This window comes from Neofelis nebulosa, chromosome 7, assembly GCF_028018385.1.
Source record: "Neofelis nebulosa isolate mNeoNeb1 chromosome 7, mNeoNeb1.pri, whole genome shotgun sequence".
Taxonomy (NCBI): domain Eukaryota; kingdom Metazoa; phylum Chordata; class Mammalia; order Carnivora; family Felidae; genus Neofelis; species Neofelis nebulosa.
This window is the reverse complement of record NC_080788.1, coordinates 80,370,435-80,392,433: the sequence shown is the minus strand read 5'-3', so window position 1 is coordinate 80,392,433 and position 21,999 is coordinate 80,370,435. Positions and strand designations below refer to the sequence as shown.

General features: G+C 35.5%; 1 protein-coding gene across 3 annotated transcripts in view; it reads left to right on the top strand.

Annotated features, from left to right (window-relative positions):
- PRKD1 (protein kinase D1) overlaps window positions 1-21,999 on the top strand; it is a 335,451-nt gene that overhangs the window by 274,770 nt on the left and 38,682 nt on the right. For all 3 annotated transcript variants that reach the window (XM_058738713.1, XM_058738712.1, XM_058738714.1), the window contains 9 exons: window positions 997-1,207; window positions 1,387-1,464; window positions 3,591-3,795; window positions 5,250-5,373; window positions 7,024-7,101; window positions 8,810-9,089; window positions 10,137-10,189; window positions 12,432-12,504; window positions 14,831-14,937. In XM_058738713.1, coding sequence (XP_058594696.1) covers window positions 997-1,207; window positions 1,387-1,464; window positions 3,591-3,795; window positions 5,250-5,373; window positions 7,024-7,101; window positions 8,810-9,089; window positions 10,137-10,189; window positions 12,432-12,504; window positions 14,831-14,937 — 1,209 coding nt within the window. The remainder of the gene's footprint in view (window positions 1-996; window positions 1,208-1,386; window positions 1,465-3,590; window positions 3,796-5,249; window positions 5,374-7,023; window positions 7,102-8,809; window positions 9,090-10,136; window positions 10,190-12,431; window positions 12,505-14,830; window positions 14,938-21,999) is intronic.

Sequence of the window (21,999 nt, the reverse complement as noted above, 5' to 3'; positions counted from 1 at the left end):
AGTACATTTATTCTGATGATTCCCAAGAACATTTCCATGATATCAAGAGCTATATGAAATTGTCCAAAAACAGAAGACACAGTTAATTTAATTCATTTAATTAAAAAAAATCTATGTACTGCGCTAATTAAATAATTTTAAAATGGAGACAAGAGTGCACAGAGATATCCTTATAAAGAAACACCCATATTTGTGTGGCTTATATAGTCCACTAGTTTATTTGTTTTTCAGTTGTAAAAATGATAGCATAATTTTAGCCCTTCACTTTTATACTGTTGAAGAATAACATAAAGCCATATTTATTTTTTCTTTGAGGGAACCCAAAGGAGCTGTAACCACTTTTCAGATGATGTACTATGTAGGGCAGACAGATGGGATTTACTTGTTATCTTCTACCTTGCTGAACAGCTTGCCTTTTTTAAACCATGGCATGTAATACTTTAGAAAATGTCCATCAAATAACATGTGTAGTGGGGTTAAAAACAATTTTTTATTTGCTTTCAATTTTATACTTCTGTATTACAACTAATTACATTACTTTTTTAAAGCCAAAAATATTTTCTAACTCCTACAAATCAGGTTCAAATATTCTGATCTCTAGTTCTCTTCTTTTTAGATTTTTAAAAATAAGGTAGGTCAAATGAGAGAAATAAAGGAGCTATAAATTACATTAAATAACAGAAACACAGTTTTAATTTATTACTCTCATTTCCTTATGGATCAAACTGCTAAATAGTAAGGCAAAATACAATTAAAAACATATATACTTTTAGGGGTGCCTAGGTGGCTCAGTTGGTTAAGTGTCTGACTCTTGTCTCAGCTCAGGTCTTGATCTCAGGGTCGTGAGTTTGAGCCCTGTATTGGGCTCCATGTTGGACTCTGTACTGGGCATGAAACCTACTTAAGAAAAAATATGTGTGTGTGTGTGTGTGTGTGTGTTTTATATCAAGTCATCTCTTACATATTATTATCCTTTATTGTATTTCAAACATATAGCAAAAGTCACCATCAGAGTCATTTATTGGTCGAGAAAAGAGGTCAAATTCTCAGTCATATATTGGACGACCAATTCAGCTCGACAAGATTTTGATGTCTAAAGTGAAAGTGCCACACACATTCGTCATCCACTCCTACACCAGGCCCACAGTGTGCCAGTACTGCAAGAAGCTTCTCAAGGGGCTTTTTAGGCAGGGCCTGCAATGCAAAGGTAAGGATGATCTTGCCACCAAATATTTGTCACCAGCCAAACTTTGATCCGGAAATTAATCCTCAGCCATTTGAAGGCACTGTTTTTTTTTTGTTTGTTTTGTTTTGTTTTTGTTTTTTACAACTTTTCTTTTTTATCAATTCTATGTTTTTGTTTTCTTTTAAAATCTTTATGATCAGACTGCAGATTCAACTGTCACAAACGTTGTGCATCCAAAGTACCAAACAACTGCCTCGGCGAAGTGACCATTAATGGAGGTAGGTAAAAGATCAGTCACGCTGTGCTTCTTTCCTGTTCAGGAGTGTGTCCGTGATGACTTAGCTGTATTTCTTCTTTTTTCTGTTCAGATACTTGTGACCCAGCCAAAAGTAAATTATGGGCTCAGTTTGTCCTGTTTTACTGTAGAAAAGCACTCATCATTGAGTTTTGATAAAAAAGAAAACAAAAACCAAAGAGCTTTGCTTGATTTTTATGCAGTGCACAGCTAGTACTGAAAACTTGGATGTCTACAGTTTCTTTCTCAGCTCTCTTTTTAATACTCTTGTCCTAGTTTGTTCAAAAATGTGGAAAATGTTGGAATGCCTGCAAGTTATAGCTCTCAGTCTCTTTTTCTCTGTCCTTTTAATTCCAAGCATTGAGATGGAGATTAATTTTTCTTCCCTGTCTGTCAAGGGAGGGAAGAATCAGAGACTGACCATCAGGAAATAATCATCCCTTCCTCCACTCAGTTAATTCCATTATGTGTGTTCTTGTAAACTTGAATCTTTAATAACAATACAAAGAACTTTAATTCAGCTAATTGAAAATATATATTGTGTTTTATAGTTGGGACTATTGGGGAAATCCTAATGGCATAAATTAACTTTGAAGGACACCTTAAGAAAAATACCACATCCTAAAGGAACAGCTTACATTTTCTCCCCAGGTAGTCTTTCTAATGCAGCCTTAGCAAATATTTGACTTAGTACCCCAGGATAACTTTTTCTGTAGATAGTGGACTGCTTTATACCTTCAGTCTAGTATCAGTTTTATGATTCCTCTGGGGAAAAAATGGTGACAGAAGACCAGAGAAACAATTGAGCATTTTTGTTGATAAAACTCTGAAGAATAAATGGTTATATTTGCTCCAGAATTTTCTTCTCTAGAAGAAATATATATCTAGAAGAAGAAGAGGGGAAGTTTCTCGAAAGCATTCCTATGCTAGTTTCTGCCTTGGAGATTTATGAATTAGCTGCCAAAATGGAAAGCTTGGCAATCTTCCTACTTTCTGTGGCATGTAGAATTCACTTTGTTCAGGCCCAGGAAATGTCAGTATGTGCTTGATAACTGGAACTAAGGGGAAACAGTGCAGTTTTTGATACTGTGGATTACTTTGAAATTGCATTTTCCCATACAGTCAGAAAAATCTAGTAAAATGTGAATTTTTCAAGCTTGGCAGGCTAAGAAAGGTCCCTGATCAGTCTATTTTCCAATTTTAAAATAAGTACTCTGCATTAGTAAATACAGTTGACCCTTGAACTGACCCCCTGCATGCAGTCAAAAACGTGACTATAACTTTTGACTCCCCAAAAACTTAACTAATAGCCTACTGTTGACCAGAAGCCTATTAATGATAGCATAGTTGATTAACACATATTTTGTATTTATATGTATTATATACTATATTCTTACAATAAAGTAAGCAAGAGAAAAATATGTTATTAAGAAAATCATAAGGAAGAAAAAATACATTTATAGTACTATATTGATGAAAAAAATCTGTGTATAAGTAGACCCCGCACAGTTCAAATCCATGTTGTTCAAGGGTCAGTTGTCATTATAATTTGTTGCATTACCATCAAATGCATAATTACATGATTCATTATTACTTCAAATATCAAATATCTTAAGTATTTAAAAGCTGCTGCTTATATGGCCAATTTAATGTATTGGAATCCATGACTTCAAGTTACTAGAATAGCAAGAATCAATGACCCCCAGTCTTGGATGTGAAAGTTTCCCTCATCTTTGCATATATCTCTTTTTCCTCAAGGGCTGTGCTACTGAAATACATCAGTTTCCTCTTCCCTTGTTCCTGGTATCACTTTGCTTCCTAGAAGTTTGCTTCTATCCCACCCTTGGCTTCCTGCCAAGGCTCTCCATAACTTTTCATCTTTTTAGGCTTAGGGGCATGAAAAAGAAACATCTGCGTGTAAAATTATATATTCATCCTCTGATAAGTTCAGATACTTATGAAATAAAAAAAGGAAAGGGAAAGAGAAGATAAATTCTTGAAATAAGTATTTTTTAGGGCTTCCAATTGATATGTTGTAGGATTGCCTAACTCCTGTAACCCCGACTAGGATTTCAGGTTTATCACCATGGGTGCAAAACAATTTTTCAGATTTGCTTAGCCCTGGGGCAGAGTCTGATGTGGTCATGGAAGAAGGGAGTGATGACAATGACAGTGAAAGGAACAGTGGGCTCATGGATGACATGGAAGAAGCAATGGTTCAAGACACCGAGGTGGTGATGGCAGAGTGTCAGAATGACAGCGGGGAAATGCAGGACCCAGACCCAGACCCAGAGGAGTCCAACAGAACTATCAGGTAAGGGCTGTACTCCCGGTTTCAGTCCAATAGGGGGATTTACTTTTTAGGACACTTTGATATTTTAATCTATCGAAAAAGACATTTCAAGTGTTTGCTTGATTTGCTTATGAATGCTCTCTGAACTGTAGAGGAGAGCTGGTGGAGTGAGGAGGTCAGATTGCCTTGGAGCAGTGTAGTTTGCATCCTCTTCCTAGCATTGCTTCTTTCTATGATCCCTTTCCTTTTGCATGTGAGAGGTACTCATGTTTGCCATCCACAGGTTTACTACTAAATTACTGTTTATTCAGCGCTCATTGTGTGGGCCTGCAAAAATCGGGGGCCAACCTCAACAGACACCATCTGCCTTAAAGCTGACCCCTAATACAAATATCACATATGTCTACATCTTACTGTGTTACTGTCTTACTTCAGAAGTATGTAACATTTTATATTTGGGATTTAATAATCTATACTTCTTGATTATTAGATAATCCCCATTTTTGATATCAGGGATCAGCACACTGTGGCCAATCAGGCTGCTGCCTATTTTGAAATGAAGTTTTATTGGAACATAGGCATGACCATATTGTCGATGGCAGCTTTTGTACTACAATGGCAGAGTTAAGTATTCTGCAGAACTTAAAAATGTTTATACCTGGTCTTTCACAGAAAAAGTTTCTCAGCCTCTGATTTATATTATAAAATGTATTCAGAATTTTGTATCCATTTTACAAATGCCATATTTATTGACAATCTGGAATTGCTCATGGGAGTAGAGCAATAAAATAATTAGATTTTTTCAATGAATGGCATAAGAAATATTTTTTAACTACTGGAAAATGTCAGCCTTATGACCCAACTGTCTTTGAAGGTGTACATTTATTTCTGTAGTATCAAAATGGGGAGAATATTCGGAAAGGTGCTTGCATTTATGCATAGGGGTAGAGAAGAAGACAGGAAGAGACAGACCAGACAGGCAAAGAAAGCGATGAAGGATCAGCATAATTCCATGAATGATAAATATTTAAAAGAGAGTTTAAACAGCAGATTCTACTTTTTATGAAATTATCCAGACTCAAATTCATGTTAAATGATATTATGCACAATTAATATTTTGACTGTAATATGTAATAAGTAAGCAAATAAACTTTTATGTGTGGTTCTGAATACTGTGGCCTCAGTACAGTAAGACAGTAATCTAATGTTTACCTGAAAACTTAACACCATGCAGTTCAACCTAAAGACTAAGGTGATTATTATCCTGGCTCAGAATTTTTAAAGTATACATGTAAAGTGCCTATCACTCAGAGTAATCCAGATTCTGAACCATGATATTCTGACAGTACATTTCACCAAAAATGCGATATGAATGTTTTTTGACTTTCATTCTGCAATAGCTGAAATAAGGTTTTATGCAGGAAAAGATCTGTATCTAAAAGCATTTCTCTCCCAAAATATTTTGACTTTTCAAGTCCATCAACAAGCAACAATATCCCGCTCATGAGAGTCGTGCAGTCTGTCAAACACACAAAGAGGAAAAGCAGCACAGTGATGAAAGAAGGCTGGATGGTCCACTATACCAGCAAAGACACACTGGTAAGATCCACAGCCAGCAATGCACTCTCTGCTTGCTAGCTTCGATTTGAAGAATTGCTAATGCCTTGTCGAGACTATGGGATGGGAGTTACCAGGAACAAACCTCTGCTCAGGCATGGCATAGGATCAGATAGAACACATTAACATTCTCTAGGTGTCAGATATAGTTGAGCAAGCAACTGAGCTAGAAAAAAACATAGGCAGCAGTCTCAGGGAAACAAAATCATTGACCTCTATTACTTGAGATGATCTCCAAACTACTTGAATGAATACCTGTCATTTTATAGCAGTAATGAAAACGACAATATGTGCTTTCTCAATGCTCCTCTGGGATTCAGAATTTGAAGGAAAAAAACACTGCATTTTAGGGAGAGAAAAAAACTATGATAATTCATATACTTTTCAAATCCTAGTTAAGTGTTCACTTAACAACTAACCTATTCAGGAATACAGTGATCCTATACTGTTTTAGATAAAGGACAACATATTTTAATTTTTTTAAATGTAGTCTGAGGTGTTCACTACTCCAGATTCTCCTAGTAGGTGGCAAATGAGATTGTGCATGTGTGTAAGAGAGAAAAAAATTGATTTTCATTTTTGTAGAACTAAGTGACATTTGGTGATAAGCATCTTTCTCACTTACTGGTAGTAAGATAGGTGGTTATTCCTCACCTCCTATCTATAGGATCTCCATTTTTTCTTTTAACAAATAGACAACCATAACCTAATTACACTATCTGTAATATCAGTATTTTCTTCTGGAGAGAGATTTACATGACTTATTGTGGGATCCAACTGAATATCATCTTTTAGTTCTTCCTAGACATGGTATACAGTATTTAAAATATATCTAGTATATTTGACTGGTCTAAGGTTAGTTGTGGATGAGACCAAGAACACTGCTAGGGCTTTTTGGTCTAAAAAGATGAATACACAGATACACATGCACACACATACATACCCTAAAATCGTGGAACATATACCTAGACTCAACAAGAACCTAATCACCAAATCATAGAAGTTTAGATCTGTTGTGATGTTTAGACAAGGTAGAGTTTGATGCATTCCCCTGATTTAGTTAAATTGATATCATGGAATCAGACTTGACATCCTCCAAAATATTCTTTAGTTATTCTGTAATATTCAGAATTCTTCCATTTCTAATGGAAGCCAAAATATTTGACTGGATCAGCATGGCATTCCTTATGTTCTGAAATAATGAGTATACATAAATATTACATCTCATTATCTCTTATTATAGCTCTTATATTTAACACTTTTAATTTCATTACAAACTACAAATCCATGTCTAGCTCTATAAGTAGTCAAATAAATTTTAAAATAGAATTATTTACTATGCATGTACTAAGTGTCAGACACTGCACTGGGTGCTAATATATTACCTCCTTTATTATTCCTAACCTTCTGATGTAGATGCAGAAACGTATCACACATTTGCTGAATAGTCATCTTCTATAATCTAAAATTAAGTGTGAATCTTCCTGGTCCATAGCCCATGAATTTTCCACCACCAGATCTTATCTCCCCATTGGGAAAATGTTTATGTTTTTATCAATCTTGGGTATTATTTTATAATCTGTAAGTATTTTAAAATTTTTTTAATGATCCTGAATCTTACCTCTGTTTCAGCGGAAACGACACTATTGGAGACTGGATAGCAAATGTATTACCCTCTTTCAAAATGACACAGGAAGCAGGTACTATAAGGTGAGTGTGGCTCTTTCCCTGATTGGAGTCTTCTGCCCCCTCTTGTCTTCTCATGAGAATGTTAGGGTATCAGGAATACGAAATACATCTAGCAGACATGACTATTTTGTGCTTGCTCCAATAGATATTTTTTTTTCTGACATTTGCAGATTTGGGGAGAATCAGATTGTGCCCCCAAGTTAGTCATCTGTGAGTTTCAAATTTCCCTGTGGAGTGCTTCTGGCCCTATTGGATGGTGGTGGGGAAAAGGAATCTTAACTGAATATGTTAGATATGTATATTTTAACTAGAAAATTCAAGGCCTGGGAGATAAGTGACAAGAAAATTCTTGAAATCCATTCTATCCAGCATTTTTTGCTTTTTTTTTTTTTTCATAAATAGCCTCACAGCACATTGCCAGGAGGGTTAAGAAACATCATGTGATGTCTTCATGCTTTGCTGATATTCATAAAGAGCACTTTCCTCTAGAGAAACATTTGGCAGCAGTTTTCATTTTGTCTCCCCACATGAAATAATACAGATGTCACACATGTATCACCCAGTAGAAGGTGCCTCTGAAAGAAGTTCATAGTGAAAACAGTATATACTTGCTCCTTCAAACTTCATGCGGACTCAGCCATAGTTGACGGGCCTCTCTGTGTCCACTGTCCACAGCTCTCACACAAAAAGGAAACTTCATTACATTTTAAATTAAAAATTTATTTTAAAAGTCATTATTCCTTAGTCATTCCATACCTCTGGGAAGACAATGTGGTGATTAATTTTTTAATGTCAAATTGTCTGAAAAGCAACTACTTAAAATTTTTTTTAATGTTTATTTATTTTTGAGAGAGAGAGACAGAATATGAGCAGGGGAGGGGCAGAGAGAGAGGGAGACACAGAATCTGAAGCAGGCTTCAGGCTCTGAGCTGTCAGCACAGAGCCCAACGCAGGGCTCGAACTCACGAACCGCAAGATCATGACCTGAGCTGAAGTCAGACGCTCAACTGACTGAGCCACCCAGGCGCCCCTAAAAGCAACTACTTTTTTTTTTTTTAATTTTTTTTTTAACTTTATTTATTTTTGAGACAGGGAGAGACAGAGCATGAACAGGGGAGGGGCAGAGAAAGAGGGAGACACAGAATCTGAAACAGGCTCCAGGTTCTGAGCTGTCAGCACAGAGCCCGATGCGGGGCTCGAACCCATGGACCGTGAGATCATGACCTGAGCCGAAGTAGGACGCTTAACCGACCAAGCCACCCAGGCGCCCCAAGCAACTACTTTTAAAATCAATCTCTGAGGCCTTCCTCACTAAAACTGTTCATTTGGCAATATTATGATATTAACATCTATTGAATTAAATTATATGATGCATTTTAGTGCCTTAAAGGATAGTCAAAGCTTAAAAACAGCCATGCATATCCAAATGCATTTCAAAAGTGTTGTGATTCTACCTCATAGGTATAAAAGTCAATCTTTTATATTCTTAGATCTTGATGCAGGTTCAAAACCATTATTTGTATTCATACATTTTCTTGCCACATGAACACAGTAGAAAGGTCACTTGAATTTTTCTGGTGAGAGGAGATGATAAACTTTCCCCTAGTACAGGTATTTTTGAATTTTGCTTACTAGTATTCTGTGTTTGTCACATGTGCCTAACATGAATTTTATTTGAAAGTTTACATACTTTTGATAAACTGCAGTTACTACACTCTTTCTTCCACAGGAAATCCCCTTATCAGAAATTTTATCTCTGGAACCAGCAAAACCTTCAGCTTTAATTCCTAATGGGGCCAATCCTCATTGCTTTGAGATCACTACAGCAAATGTAGTGTATTATGTGGGAGAAAATGTGGTCAATCCTTCCAGCCCACCACCAAATAGCAGTGTCCTCACCAGTGGCGTTGGCGTCGATGTGGCCAGGATGTGGGAGATGGCCATCCAGCATGCTCTCATGCCTGTCATACCCAAGGGCTCAACTGTAGGTTCAGGAACCAACTCGCACAGTGAGTATGCTCTAGTTTTGTGTCTGTAGAACAGATAAAGAGAGCTTCTTTGGGGATGACTTAGTTTATTGGTGAACATAGGGTCTCTATATGGAAGCTGCTAAGATACTTCATTAAATGGTCCTATTTTATTTTTTTTTAATTTTATATGAAAATTTGAACAAATTCACGTAAACCCTGTATATTTATTAGGCAATAGCAGAAACCTAGAGCTGTTGGTCGTAAAAGAAGGAGTAATCTAGTCAGCTTGAGTTTGATCTGGAATCCCAGTCTTGCTATTTGCATATCTGAGTTAACATGTTTCCTCAAAACTGTCCTACTCTGTGTAGGATACTGGGTGTTCAGAGTACTTGGAAGCTCTAGAAAATTGTATCCCAGGAAGAAATCCCTGTTCATTAGTAGAATGAGACAGATTTTACCAAAATGCAATCATGATCAAGGGTTGAGGATGAATTTTAAAAAGATATTTTAGAGGAATATCTATGTAAAAATATGTAATTTTAAATTTTATAATGGCTATTAATAGCAAATCCTATGGGGGGAAGAAAACCTGTTTTTCATATCACAGTATGTTATCTTCTGATCTTTCACAGCTTTTCAATTGATGTCTAACCCAGTGTACATAGAAATAGATTATATATGTTTATTTTATGGCTAAGGATTTTACAGGAGGTCTCTATTATGATCCCTAAAACAACCCAAACAGGTGGACGTTAATGATTTGCCTGTTTTACAAGGTGAGGCCATCAGGCCCTAGAGAGATTAAGTTGTCTGAGCTTTACCAGAGCTGTGAAGAGGCAGCCAGCATTTAACCCAAGGCTTCATGACTGCAGACTCTAAACTGACAAAATATTCTTTTTTTCAAAACCAAGTACAGAGTAAATATGTAATTGAAAAGGAAAGAAATATTGTAATGAACTTTTCCTAGAAACATTTAATTGCTGTGATTTAAAAACAACCCTTCAGCTTGATCAGTAAACATGTATCTACCTGTTTTGCTATTACTTCACTTACTTCCTTTGTGTATTTTTTAACATGTATTTCCAGGAGAGATTTCTGTGAGTATTTCAGTATCAAATTGCCAGATTCAAGAAAATGTGGTGAGTATATACCTACTAACATAAAGCTTGGTAATGTGATTCTTTATTGGAAAATAAGGATCTTAAAATGCATTTTTATTTATCTAACATTTTAATTTTACAGTATTTTCTAGAAAATAAAATTGGGTCTATTTGGATATTTTTCTTCCATAAGATTTTAGAAACATTGCATTATGTGGATTTTTTAAGTGATCTTCTTCCTAAATACCTGTTATTCATCTCAGATGAATAATTCTAATGTAGTGACTGATTTTTCCCACATTTGCCCTCCTTGGTATTAGAATTTTAATGGTTGATATAACACAATACCAAACAAAATAAATTCTTTGAGTTGCATGAGTAGCTTAAATATGCCCTTATCCTCATTCCTTGATTGCCACCTAGGAGCGCTGTCATAGGGCAAGGCATTGGAAATGCTTTTAGAGTCACTTGTATGCAGCAAGGAGACCTCAGAAAACTCCATAATTCAGAACGTATAGTCCATATTCTAACACCCTCATCAGCTGCTCCACATAACTCCATCCTTTCAACTCAGTTTTTGAAAATTATAGACATATTATGAGATAATTTATTATGCTTCATTATTATGCTTTGTCATTTATACATGTCATGTCAGGCAGGCAAAATGTAATCAAGCCTTTCCCACCCTGTCCTATGACTCAAGACCTTTTGCTGTATTTTGCCTGTTATACTTATGACCAAAAGCATGATGTTTATAGCCTAACTTACATTGATGTGAGTTTAGGTTTTAAAGAATAAACTCTGTGAAACTCTATTCATCATTAGTTATAGCTTTGCAAACTTTGTTCCGGTGGCATGAAGTAAACTGGAAATCAAAGTTGAATTAAAGAGAATTAGGAAAACTTCATAGTATTCTTATGCTGTCAGTCCTGAAGTACACTTCTAGACACTTGCAGGTTCCTGTTGTTCTTGCTCAGCCAGAGAATATTTGGGGAAATAAAGGTTAATCTATAAACCTCCTGGAAAATTCTAGATACCTGTCTAGTGATTCCACTTTGTTCAGCCACTGTTGTCCCCTGAAAATTTGGGGTGGGCCATTGAGCCATGTGAAAAAGATGGAGTGGCTTGGACTTGAAATACTGGAGTAATATTAATTTGTTTTATCTCCAGACAGCCTTGAACCCACCCATGGATACTCTGAAGGGATAACAGGATAGAGACAATGCATGATTGTTTTCTAGGGAAGAGCACAAAGGAAAAGATAAGAGTGGATAGGATATGAAGTGATGTGAAAGGGCTCTTTCTCTAAAAAGACAAAGAGTACAAGAGTGGAGGATATGCAGAAAATTCAGAATGATAGAATAGGAATAGGAATAGGAATACATTAAGTACTGTTTGTGTTTTCATGAGCGTGGTCAGCAAATTGGAGACTGTAAGACCTAGATTAAAGCACAATGCTCTATTTAGCAATTTTTTCGAAAAGACTAGACATTTGGATCATGTGATCTCCAGAAGTGGTTTATAAAAATGGAAGAGTTTAGTTACCTCACAGATGAGAATTCCACAATGGATTGTCATCCTTCTGTGCTATCTCCAATCCATGGTGATTCAGCCCTTTCAGTTTAGATTCATCTGGGTGTGGATGATCCATAGAGGCATCCTCACCATCCTAACCATAGAGAGTAGGGTGATTGGAATCAGGACTGGCACAGATATGTGATTTGGACCCATGATTATTTAACCTGAAATTTCTAAATAACCATCCCAACAAGCAAATCCCTTTTTGAATACTTACAATAAGTAGCATAGTATAGTTTTAAGTCTTATTTCTCTGTAAAAACATATTTGACTGAACATGAGAAAAACATATGCTGCTTAAGAGCCGAATAGTTTTTTTTTTAACATGTCTATACATATGAAAATTTTATTTTATATATTTGATAGAAATTCAATTAAATGCTTTGTTGAGGAAACTGAATTATTGGTATGTCTGTACTTATATGTTTGTCTGGATCTGTTAAGTACATGTTAAGTTATACGAGGAAGAATTTAAGGAATTAAAGAGCCAAACAGTTTTCAAAAAACATTACAATTCAGTTAATTGTAGAGCGTGCTTTGAATACTCAGTGATACTGTAGAGTTCATCTAGCACCTACAATCTCATTGTTTATGTTAAAATATTTAATAGTATTTGTGATATATATGATAGACTTATATAACTTATCAGGACTAATGCTTTGTACTGCTTCATGTTTGTTTTTCATTGGGCTTGTACCTATAGGACATCAGCACAGTATACCAAATTTTTCCTGATGAAGTACTGGGTTCTGGGCAATTTGGAATTGTTTACGGAGGTAAGTTAGTTCACTAGTATTTTTATTAACTTGGAGTTTTAGCTACTTTATGTAGAATAACAGTATCTCCAATAAAAACGTAACAGACAACACTGTGTGTATATATGTTTGTGTGTATATCTATCTCTGTGTTTTACCTTTTTCAAAATTTCTCAAGATAGTCACTGTTGGGAAAAAATGGGTATTTTTGTCTTCTAAGAGAAATTTTTCTACTCCTAAAACACTTCTTTTGCTTACATATTGACAAACTCTATAATACTGGTTAGATGTTGGTTTATTTAGACAAAATATTGAGAAGCCTGGAAGTTATAATTTATAAACTAATTACTATTTAGTATTTCCTTTTAGCATATTAGATGAGAACTCTACAGAAATCCATTCATGTAACTAGATAAAATATTTTTTTAATTCTAATATTCTTGACAATGTACGTATTCATTAAGGTTATCATTTTTAACATTTTTGAAATGAAAGACTATATTTTTACCTTTTTCTTATTGTCAAGCTATTTGGTGAATTTATTACTTTAACCTTTGCTGTTCTAGATTCTAGCCAGTTCAGTTATATTCTTCAAGGCTTTAAGAAACATTTAACATTAATGTTTTACCAGCCCTATAAAATGCCATCATAACTTCCTGTCCTGGATATAATCAGTTAAAAAAATCATCTTTTTTGTGAGGTGGGAGTGCTCTGAAATTATCACAGTGTCTCACTCAATATTATTTATGGTAGTATAATATTATGCTTTTTCAGTTAAAAACTGATTAAGTTATATTCTGTTCTAAAAAGTAATTTTAGAGGTGCTTGGCTGGCTCAGGGCATAGAGCATGTGACTCTTGATCTTGTGGTCATGAGTTTGAGCCCCACGTTGGACATGCAGTTTACTTAAAAAAAGAAAGAAAGAAAAGAAAAAAAGTGATTTTGATTCTTAAAAAATGCTCAAATGATTTTTTTAATGGAAAACCTACCATAAGTCAGCAGCCATTGTGCTTTTTGTTGCTGCACAACAGTGTAACAGTACTACACAGAGTATTGCTCTACATTGTAATAATTGCTTACAAAAAAGGAAAAGTCTTGCGAGTAGAGCATAACAAATATGCACAACTGCACATAGTGTAGGGGTAAGAAATGAAGTTAAGGAGACCAGATAATTTGTAATACCCAACACTAAAAGAGCAGGCCCAGGAAGAGGCCTCCACAAAGAAACTGAAAAGTTAAGCCTAGACACACAGGGGATGAAGCAGATGAGAACAGCTATCAGAAGAAAGGTCAAGTACTATAGCAGCAGAGGAGTAGAGACAAAAAAGGCTCTGACCTTGAAGATTGTAGAAAGTAAAATGGCTGAGTTGGAGTAGAGATCACAGTGCGTCAAAGAATAAGTGGTGTTAGGGAAGCAGAGAATTCGTGAAAACAAGACAATCTGGTAGTGAAGAGAAGTAGTCCGAAAGGAGTCAACGGGAAGAGAGTGGGGTAGAGCGGGGAGGAACACCAGATTTACAACAAATGTTGGAACAATTGAATCTCACTTTAGTTTGTATGTGAAAAAACTTGAGTAATTAGGTCGACTTCCTGTTTTCATGTTCATATTTATTTACTACTACTGTATTCTGTATCTACTACACTATAGTAGTATAGAAGTGAAGAGCTTGAGGGTGCCCTGTAGATTCCCTATAAGGTTTGTTGTGAGAATTAAATGGGATGTAATGTATGGAAAAGGCCTGTCATGTGATGATGGTGATGATGATGGTGATGGTGAAGGTGAGTGTGTATAATTACCTGGGTACTGTGTGTACCTTACATATCTTATTTCATTGAATGCTCACAACAGCCCTACCATTGAAGATGAGGAACCAAAAACTCAGAAAGTTTAAATTATTTCTCAAGGTCACAAAGCTAGTAAGTGAGAGCCAAGACTTTTTATTCTTTCCATTTTAATGTGCATTAGTTTACCAGGAATTTAAAATTATACTTTCTTAAGGAGAGCATTTTGCTGGTGGTATAATATTGTCCATATTAAGTAGTTCAATATCCTGTTTCTAAAACACATATTTTTGTGAGAAAATATCAGGCTGTTGATAGGTGTAGCTTTTAATGTCCCACTTTTTTGTTCTAAATTGTGGCTGATTTTATAGTACATATTTGATTCAGAATAATGGAGCCAAGAAATGAAATCTTGATGGATATAAGTTGGTGCTCATTAGAAATGTTAATTTATTCAGTGAAACATTTTTGTAATTCTTAAAATTATCTTTATAAATTCTGGTGTTCTTTAATACATATGATATTTAGTAACATTATGCTAATATTTCCCCTTTTCATTTTAAAGGAAAACATCGTAAAACAGGAAGAGACGTAGCTATTAAAATCATTGACAAATTAAGATTTCCAACCAAACAAGAAAGCCAGCTTCGTAATGAGGTTGCAATTCTACAGGTACTTCTTTGCTTTTCTTTTGGAGGCTCTAAAATATTCCTCCAACTTCTTCAAAACAAAGAAAAGTTATCCAAATACCTGTGGCGTAGATTTTTGGGAACACTTTAAAATAACTGGAAAGGCAGATCAAGCATCGAACTACTACGTGTGTAGTGTCTTTCCTGAGTCTGGGCAACATTTGTTCTTTTTTATGTATCTAATTCTGGATTTTAATACATTATTAATGCTCATTAAATGGATAACGTTTCAGCATTTGCTCATTGTGGACATGCTGAACCATTTTGTTTCACATTGTAAATGACCTTGTCTTCATAAACATTCCACCGTTATGCTGTGATAATTGTATGAATTGAGTATGTAACTGTCAGCATATCAAGTAAATGAGTAATGTATGCCTGAGATTCAGATCATCTTGGTATTGTTAATGTCCTTTTTGTCTCTCAAAGTAAGCCTTTCCCTTAATATTGAGCATGTTCCTTAACTCCTTTCATTAACTCCCTTTTACTTTTTTTTTTTTTTTAATGTTTGTTTATTTTTGAAAGGGAGAAAGAGACAGAGAGAGAGCATGCAAGCAGGGGAGGGGCAGAGAGAGAGGGAGACACAGAATCCAAAGCAGGCTCCAGGCTGTGAGCTGTCAGCACAGAGTCCAACATGGGGCTCGAACTCATGAACTGCAAGATCATGACCTGAGCCGAAGTTGGACACTTAACCGACTGAGCCACCCAGGCACCCCAATCCCTTTTTCAAGCCAGAATATGTTAGTCAGACATATTATGTGGTATATACAATTTTTCATAACTGTTAAAACTTTTTCCACAGACTAAAAGGAAATTGAGCAACTGTTTGCTAAATGTGGTCAACCTAGCTATTCAGTCTAGACAATTAGGCCATTGATAAATGGCCATTTTTTTATATAACCACCATAATTCTCTACTTGTGCAAGCTGGTCATAATTTCTAATTCATAGCTTTATTGAATAATTTTCATTTGAACATCACTAACAAAGCAAAACATATTGCATTTCTTCACTTGTTTCATTTAACTGCACTTTATTGAGTTTCATCAATAAAAAGTTGAAGAAGATGCAACTTCTGCCCTAAAGGAGTTCATGTGCATGGACAGCCAAAAATAATGCTTGCTATACATAGAAAAATAACATAGACTTTTCTGGGACTAAGAATTTCTAAAGATGGTGTTTTTGTGCTTCTGAACAACTATGTAACACAGAGAACTACCACAGTGTTCTCTGTTTTCATGGGGAAGATGATAACCACGGCTCTGAAGATGCCAATTCATAGATTCATAGCTTGGCGTTTGCTAATCAGTTACCGAAAAAGATTTTTTTAGAAAATTCTTAACTTGGCAACATTGAGCTGTAAGTGATGTCTGAAAAGTTAGTCAATGACATCTTGCCAACCCTGGCCCCCGCCGTCCCCGTCTCCCCTCCCACATGGTGTCCTGAAGGCAGATCCTTTGCAACAGGCCAACATCCAGACTGGCATGTGTACAGAGACATTTATCCTTCCTTACTAGACATGAGGGAAGTTTCTTGGTTAACATGGCTCTGTCACTCTACATTTTATGGCAGTGGCAGAGAGTGACTAGATCAATGTTGAATGTCTGATTTTCTGTGTCTAGAACCTATAATTGGCTCTCCTGAGCATGTCTGTATGTTATCAGCTGCTGATTCTATAGTAAGGTAGAAAAATAAAATACACCTGAGCATAAACTGCCTCCCATTTCCTCTTCTAAAAGAGTGGATGCAATCCACAACTCAGTTGCAATAAACAGGCTTTGGCAACATTTTCGTTACGGGTTTCTAAAAAAAAAAAGTTTGGTTAGGTTGAAAGTCAAATTCTGCCCCTTGAGTACATGAAGAGTTGGAACAGTTCTCATATTATGGCCTGAAATCTCAGAAATGCTCATTGCTTATCACTCCTCCCCACTGGCCCTAACCAGTCTTCACTTTTTTCATCAAACTTGTATTGATTGAGTACACATATCACGAACTAAGTACTGTTCCATGTCCAGTGGTTACAGTGGAGGCAGAGACACACAGATCCTTTTTGTCATGAGTCTTAGTTTGAATCACTCGGCTATGCCTTCCGTCAGTCAGATGTTTGCAGCATATTTATGTGTTGAATTTTCAATCACATAGCATGTACTATGCGTCTTATTAAGGTTTGGCTTAATTATATGCACATATTGGATTCAGTAGTTTGTACTTTATCATAAAGTTGCCAATTGGTTCAAAATTTGTTCATCAAAAATAGGGAACTCGTCCTATCTTCCAACTGAAACAAATGAAAAAAAAAAGTTTGAACCTTTTTACCAATTGTCAAATTTATCAGCTTCCCAGAAAGATTATAATTCAATATCCAGAGACAATGATGTTTAAGTTCATATCATTGATATATAAATGCCACTCTCACCTTATTTAAAAATACAGTCCACTCAAACCCCCTCACATCCATACCCCTGTACCACTGTTAACTCTGATCTACGTTTTTTTTTCTTCCATAGCACTTAATTGCCTTCTGGTCTGTTACAGAATTTCATTTGTTGTATTTGTTGTGTGTTTCTCACCCCAGCCCCTTCACTAGAATGTGCACATCTGGAGGGCAGATATCATGGTTTCACTTACTGATGTATCCCAAACACAAGAATTTTTTCCTGGTGCACATTACGTGTTTAGCAAATATTTGTTGAATAAAATTGTACAGAAACACCATCCTGTCACATAAGATGGCATACATAATATCCCAGTAGGTAGCAGGAATCTGGTCCACATTTGCTATTAATGTTTAATTGGTTAGTTAAGAAAGATTAACTATGGTTAATGTGGTTAGTTCTCTGAAAGCCCTCATTGCCTCATTTTATATTTTTATTAAAAGTTAGAATTCATCTTTTTGGACCTGAAAAGACAAAGCAGTAATGGGGATAGAGGGTGGGGGTTAGAATTCTGACTCACTAACTGATACGTTCAGACAAAGTGCCATGATCAAAGTCACCTGGATGGTGAGAAAGGTTTTCTTCTACTAACCTTATGGAACAGAATTCCATCCCTCTGGATATAAAAGTGATTCCTGGAAGCATTTGATATCCTCTGCCTTGTGGTTCCCTACTTACAAAAGCTGGAGTCCTCATTTATGGTTGTACCTGGAGTTCACAAGTTCTGCCCTGTCCCCTCCTCCTGATTCTCCAGAAGTGGCCATGTTGACTAAAGTGACTGATGGCAGAAATTCCTGCCCATGCAGCTCTCCTAGTCCTCTGGTCAAATGCTAATTTGTTTCTGTGGTTTGTAAAAAAGCTCCTTAGCTTATAGAAGACTTCAAAGTTGTGTAACTATGGAATACGTGAAAGAATTCTTTCTTTCTCCATTTTCTCCTTTCTATATAACCTAGGTGAAGACTTTCCAAAATCTGATTCAATTGTTAGAAAATTAAGCTCTTCAGATATCTTTAAATAGTTGAAAAATTGAGGCAAGTCTGAATCTTATGGCATAGTTATTATCCCTTACTTATATCATTTAGAAGAGCTGTGTTTTCATTAGATGTAAATACTTCATTATTATTACTATGTTTCAGAACAATGTTAATTAACGTAGATGTTAAACATTTCATAAAATCCCCAAGGGATCCTACTTATATTATTATTTTAAAAGTTGTATCTTGATTTAAAAAAAAGCATGGAAAATTTGAAATTATTTTTTCCTATTCATGACAACAAAAAAGAATAAAAAAATTATTGTTTAATGATTAGGAATATCACAGAAAACTGACCTTTACAAGGAGATGAAACTTTATCTTAAGAAAACTTAGAAACTTAAAAACCTACAGTAAATGATATTGGTATGATATATATTTAATGTACTTTATTAACACAGATTTGTTCAGTCAGAATTAAAACACAAGCACTTCTGTTTATGATACAAGGTGTGAAAGCATTTTGCAATTTAAAAATATAGAATACATAATATAGAAAAAATACATAAGAATTTTACAGGCCATAAGTTAAATATATCCCTTGCACTAACCTCCAAAATTACCTCCATTATTCTGGTTTCTCTATTGGGAGGCACTCCTCTTCTCATTCATGTGTCTCTTAACTTCAAAACAAAACAACAGCAACAGTCAAGTGTGGTTGGGATTTGTCTGGGCTGCCTTGCACAGCTGCATCCAACTGTCTCTTTGGTATGGCAGCTCTGTTAGATTTGTGCTCTATTCTTTTCATTCTTGTTCATAGATTTCCTTGTCTTTGGTTTCCCTGCCTTTCTTAAAGAAAATGCAAGGCCCTTTGCCATCCCCTTGTTTTCTTCCTCTGCCTGCCTATCACCCTTTGGCTGTTTTTCAGTCTTTATCTCAGTCCTTGCAGGGCATTGATCATTTGTTCCTTTTTCAAATCTCTGTCCTCACTCCCCCCTGCGCTTATCAGATCCTGTTTCTCTTTCCCTGCTAGTCCCTCCATCTTGTCTTCCTGAACTTCTCCTTTCTTTCATCTAAATGGCCCATACTAATATGGAACTCATTCCTGAAGTGAGGTCATCCACTTTAAGGGAGTCCTCTGTCATCCCTTCCCAGGTCATTCCTTAATTGATCTTTTGAGTTCTGATCTTCCACAGGCACTTGAGTCTCAGACCTTTGACCTTAGGACATCTCCACTATGGGCCGGTCTCACCCCAAACCAACCAGCCTAAAACCAAACGCTTAAACCTTAATCATTCTTCCAGGTTCTAAGGCAAGAACCCTTTTCTTCAATTAATAAAAATATTAAGTCCATCAGCAATAACTGTGAAATACTTCCTTTATACAAAGCAAGTTACTGAGCTTCTGGCCCACGTAAAAATGAATGAAACCTACCAAGTTTCATTCTGACTTCTATTTGGGCAGTCAGGTACAAGTAACTGCAAATCGTGTTAGCTGTGGAAATATAGTGAAAGAAATCACGGATTATGACTGAGGCCAGAATGTTGGAATCAGGGAGAGCTTCCAAGAGAAATATAGCATTGATGAAATCTTGAAAGATTCATAGGTTTTTATACCCAGAGAAATGCTGGAAAGGGCTATTAGGCTGAGGGGCTACCTTAGTAAAATAAATATTCTATGACAAATGAGTAGAAAAATTTAGATCATTTTGGAAGAGTGGCCTTCAAACATTTTTCATCATGTATCTCAAAAATAATTCTAAAAAAAAACTTTGTGTATTTTTAAGATGACAGCTAGAACTATTTTGTCATATTTTAAAGAGTTTTAATTTTGTACTATATTGAAGTATCAATATTTAAAAATAAAGCTATTATAGAACTCCTTTAAATGTATGCATTAGAATCTAAATGTCATAGACATTTGACATCCTTTACCATCCATTTAAAAAAATACGTGACTGTTCATTTCTTTAACAATAGTATAATTCACAACATTCCTTGTTTCCTTTGCCTATATTTCACTTTTCCCACAAAATTATATTCCATTGTAATGTGTTTTTATACCTGGAAGTCTTTTGTTGGTTCCTTTTCATAATTATTTACAATAAAAATAAGTATATATTTAAAATTTCTTGATTAGCACACTTTAAGTGTTTAAAACATACTTTTGGATTAAGTTATAATTATTAGTAAAAGCTTTATTCTGTAAAATTTTATCAGTACTTCTTAAATAAAAAATAAAGTGTTACTGAAAGTATACTATTTATTGAGATTAATTTTTTAATTCAGTTCATAAGTTGGTGGGTGTTTATTACTTAGTGTTTGAGTTAGAATTCAGCAATAGTTTTCTTTTTTTTAACTGTAGGAGCCACTTTGTAAGAGAAAACAAACAAAAATGGTGGTTTATCTTCAGAAATTCATTTCAGTCCCCTCTCCATTAATAAATCCATTAAATCTTCTTGAATTTTGGTGAAAGTGTGAATTAGAAATTAAGTTACAGAAGTATTGATTTCCATGTTAGTGTCAGTCACTTCAGACCAATATAGTATTTCGAATTTTCTCTCTACTTTTCTCCCTGAGGATTTTTCTTCCTATTTGGAGTTAGTGAGAAGTATCCATTGTAAGGGAGAAAAATTTTTATGAAAAGAAACATCGCAATAGAGAATTTAAAAGCTATATGGCTATTCTCAGGTCTGTATTAGAAGTTAATTTGTGGACTGGTATGATTCATTCATTCATTCCTCATATATAACTGAGGGCCCACCATGTTCCAGGCAGCAGGGATACAGATATAAACAAAACAGATTTTCTTAAAATTATGCTCTGTTCCCATATCTCTTAAAAATCTTTCTGTTCCACAAGAGTGTAACTACTTAGGAGACTGCTGTTATGAGTCAGAGTGCGCAGTAAGACCAGGAAATGGATTTCGTGTGAGTTCATAGAGAGCCTTACATATTGTGCCAGGTTGATTGGATTTTATTCTGCTTGAAATTTTTTTTTTTTTTTTAAGTTATGATCAAAATAACATTTGGGGATGGTATATTATAGAGAAAAAAGTTTGATGACAAGAAAACCTTGTTAGAGGCTATTTGCTCCTTTCAACTGCTAGTGACGAAGTGCCCCTGTTCCTCGTCTTTCTTTCTACACATTTGCCCTAACTTCATCCTTAACATTTCCGTTGGCACTAGTCTAGACCAAGCTTTTAAATTCATGCATTGATTACTGCAACAGGTGATATTCTGATAGCTTGGCTCCCCATCCCCCAATCCCACTCCATCATCATCTGCTGGCCCTGCCTTTTCTCTGGTTCATCTGAAGACCCCAACCAGATGAGTCTTTAGTGGTTTTGCATCCTATCCCTCCCTAGCTTAGTAGTTTTCTTATTTCATCAAATCTATTTTTCCTGGTTTTTTTACATCGTAGGTGATCATGCTGTACCTTATCACTCCTATTCAACTGAACCTTTCATTCCTCTTTGAATTATTGTTCTCATCATTACTCTTAACCTCTGGCCATTGCTCAGCTTTTAATTCCAAGGCTGGATGCCCATCCTGGTTTACTTGGTTTATCCATGTTTGATTGACCTTCCAGATCTCCCAGTCTTGTGCTGTTTTCCATATTTCCTGTTTATCTATGGT